At 37.5% G+C, this 3,877-nt stretch overlaps 1 protein-coding gene across 1 annotated transcript; it reads left to right on the top strand.

The window, feature by feature from the left end:
* Positions 1-345: 345 nt before the first annotated feature.
* LOC148106985 (E3 ubiquitin-protein ligase RLIM-like) lies at positions 346-3,541 on the top strand. Its single transcript, XM_087859780.1, has 2 exons — positions 346-586; positions 1,896-3,541. Exons 1-2 carry the CDS (start codon positions 346-348, stop codon positions 3,539-3,541), a joined length of 1,887 nt encoding a protein of 628 aa, XP_087715906.1.
* Positions 3,542-3,877: the final 336 nt, after the last annotated feature.

Here is a 3,877-nt window from a genome sequence, read left to right as displayed (position 1 = left end):
CTGGTTTTGAATGAAGTGAAACCTACCTTGAATATAGTCCCTAGTTGGTAACAATAAGGAGGATAATGGATACCTAGGCAACGGTGCCTAGCAAGCTCTCAGATAAAGGCGGTTCTTAACTAAGGACTCATCAGAAGCTGCAGAACCGCGGTCAGGAAGGCAGGAGAAACCTACGCGGAGGCAGATCCAACCGCGTCGGGTCCTGACACTCCAACCGAAGCAGGAAGAGAATCCAGTTATTGTATTTCATTTATTATATATACACTCATACATAAATTAAGACCCAGTTATTGTTTTTCAACACCATGTCATAAAAGTCAGGTATCTTTCCACTTGTTCATCAAGATGGAAAATTCAGGTTACAACGATGAAGATGAATCTGCGGCTCGGCGCAGAAGTCAGATGGACCGATTGGTCCGGGAAGAAGATTTCTATCGATTTGTAAATAACCTGAGTGAAGAAGATTACAAGCTTATGAGGGATAACAATTTTCTAGGCATCCCAGGTGAAACTACATTAGAAGAGTTGCTGAGGAGACTTCAACGGATTAAAGACAACCCACGGCAAAATTCAGATGAAAATACAGGTATATTTCAGTTTTAGGGAGAATAGAATGGGATGGGTAAGTCACTTCATAGTAGTGTCAGCCAAAGATGATACAGAAGTGGCACACATTAATTTGGCGCTAAGTAACTTCTCATTAAAAAGAACTGGTATTTACTTGATTTTTGGTGAGAATGTCCAGATATGTTTTTTCCCCCAATTCACATTTGGGTTACTTTAATTGGGCAACAGTGTGAAATAGCCTATTGATATTTTTCTTGGTTTTCTACCTCAACCAAAAGTTCCTCCTACTTCCTGAATTATTTTTTTGTACAAAGACATGGACTTCTTTACCAACAAAAAATATTATATACTCCATTTAACTGGGGGTAATTTCGCCCCCACTCCCCAAGGGACATTTGACAATGTCTGGAGATATCTTTGGTTGTCAAAAATGTTGAGTGGGTGTTACTGGCAAATAGTGGGCAGAGGCCAAGAGTACTGCCAAACACCTCACAATGCATAGGATAGCTCCCCAGAACTAAGAATCATCCAGCACCAAAATGTTAACAGTGCTAAGGTTGAGAAATCCTACTCTGATCAGGTCTGGTGCTTCTCTCCTAGTGTGAAGTAGAGAATTTTATTATCGAATGAAGACAACATATAATAGTTTGGTTCTTAAGTACGGCCTCATATACACATGCTAGGTTCAGTCTATTTATTTGATCTGACCTTCAATTTCACGTCAACTCAAAATCTTGGTAATATTAAGAAATATTCAAAAACTTTTAAACCTATAAACTTTATTTAAATTTGGACAATGCCTACAATAGTCTTATATTTTAAAATAACTTTATATATTACCATAAGCACTTAAGAGCCTAGAAGAAATAATGTTGTTGGCTAATGAGAATTAGGCAGTTATGTAAACTGAACTAAAATACTAGCACTGTACCTAAACTTTGTTTAATTGCATTAATGTTTTGACAGTGGAGTGAAAAAATGTAGTCTCTTGACTGTCCTTCCATGGTGGTACACAAGGCCATGTATATGATGAAATAATGAAAACAGACTTCCTCCAGATATCTTTTAAAAAAAAAATTCTCTAAATTTATCTAGGATTAGCTAGCTCTTTTCAGAAGGAACTCAAACTTTCCTGCCTTTACTTGTAAATCTAGAAAATGCAGCTTACAAAATATTAACTCTATAAATGTGAAATGTTTAAAACATCTGAGTATTAAAGTTCTAATTTTTTGTTTGCTTTTGAAACAAGGTTTCAGAGTGCTATTTTATGATGGTTCTAATTTTGGTAGTTCCTTTCTGCCCCCACTTTTTTTTTTTTTTGTTAACAGGTGGAGGAGATTCTTCTGACAATACACCTAGTGGTGACTCTCTATTAGATTCGGTTAACTCTTTCGGACAAACTGAAAATGCGACAAGTGGGCAAACAGAAAACCAGTCTTGGGAAGAACTGAGCCAGATTAATTCAAATAGCGATAATTCCAGATTTGGTTTAGAAATGAATTTTAATGTTAATAACGGGAGCCCAAATCCAGAGAACGAATATGTACCATCCACAAGACTTCCCAGAGGAGACAATATGGAAAATATCCAAAGGCAAGTGGAAAATTCACAATCTGAATCATTTATTAGACCATCTACACCAGAACAAAGTACAACTGAAGCAGTAATAGAAGTCCCAGTTACCAGAGGTCAGCGAAGACCAAGAAGCAGGAGCCCAGAGCATCGGAGAACCAGAGCAAGAACTGAAAGTAGTTCAGCTCCAAATTCACTGAGTGAACTTTTACTAAGATTTCATCAGAATATAGCACCTGAGACTTTTGAGCAGCTTCTGGTAGAGGAGACTGAATTATTTTCTAGAATTCAGCACGAAGAAACATCAAGACAGGAAATAACTGGACCCGAGCAGCAAAATAGGGGTCTTTTTTCAACTTCTGGAACAAGGATTACTGTTCAAGAAGAAAGTTCTTCAGACACAACCAGTGATGGTGAATCTTGGGAATTGGAACAGATAAGTTCAACTATACTGTTCAATCTTGAAGTAGGACAAGTTCATCTTGAGGCATATTCTCACACTGATAGCATAGCTAGCACAACTCCATTAACATATGAGACACCATACAACACTGTCACTTTAGACAGTGAACAAGAAGAACTTAGGCATATGTTTTCATATTATGAGCAGACAGATGCTTATGTCAGTACCACCGGAATTCCCATTCACAGACTTTTAAATACTGATTTAAATGATACAACATCTATTACAATTCAGAGCACATTTACACAGACAGTGACAAGATTCAGTGACTCAAGTGACCTTATGGACAGTGACAGTGATGTAGTAGACAGTATCTCACTCTCAAGTCAAAGCACAGAAAGGGCAGAGTCACCAGATGAGAGAGATGGTTCTGGTGGTAGGACTAGTTCTGGTTCCAATTCAAATCCTAGTTCTGATTTCCATTCAAATTTTCCATTGATTTCCAGTACAAATTCCAGCTACATATCTAGTTTCAATTCTAGTCCTATTTCCAGTTCCAGCTCCAGTGATGAAAATTCAGAAATTAGATCACTGATGTTTGAAGGCAGTAATGAAATAAGCTTACCATCAGGCTCACCATCAGAAACCAGGCGAGAAAGTAGACCTATGAGCCCAATAATATTTGAAGAAAGTGACTCTTGGACCTCCCTTAATTTGGACCATTTTTTCCTCTTGAATGAAGACCATCATGACCAACCTACAGGACTCACCAAAGCACAAATTGACAACTTGCCTATAAGATCTTTTGGTAAAAGTGGTGCATTAAAAGCCTGTAGTATTTGCATCACAGAGTACACAGAAGGCAACAGACTTCACATCCTACCTTGCTCCCATGAATTTCACGTCCACTGTATCGATCGCTGGCTGTCGGAGAACTCTACCTGTCCTATTTGTCGTAGAAAAGCAGTAGATTCTGGTGAAAGAGAAAACTCTAATTGAGATCTGAATTCTCAGCTATATAAGCTGCTATCGTGATGAACAAACATAGTGACCTTCCTAATGTCCACTTTTGGAGTTATTCTTAAATATAACAATCTGAATCTAATCTAATATTGAATCCTGATATAACAATCTGAACTGAATTATTAGTTTCTGAAGGAATGATTGACTTTCCCCAATTTCTGTTCCAGAATAAAAAAAAAAATATTGTCCTATCTGACAGCAATATTGTCCTATCTGTTAAATATAACAATCTGAATCTAATCTAAAATTGAATCCCAGTGTAACAATCTGAACTGAAGCATTGGTTCCTGAAGGAATGATTGGACTTTCCTC

The sequence above is a fragment of the Ursus americanus genome, chromosome X, assembly GCF_024610735.1.
Source record: "Ursus americanus isolate L20-20 chromosome X, mUrsAme1.1.p, whole genome shotgun sequence".
NCBI lineage: Eukaryota > Metazoa > Chordata > Mammalia > Carnivora > Ursidae > Ursus > Ursus americanus.
This window is presented reverse-complemented; position numbering and strand designations above follow the sequence as displayed.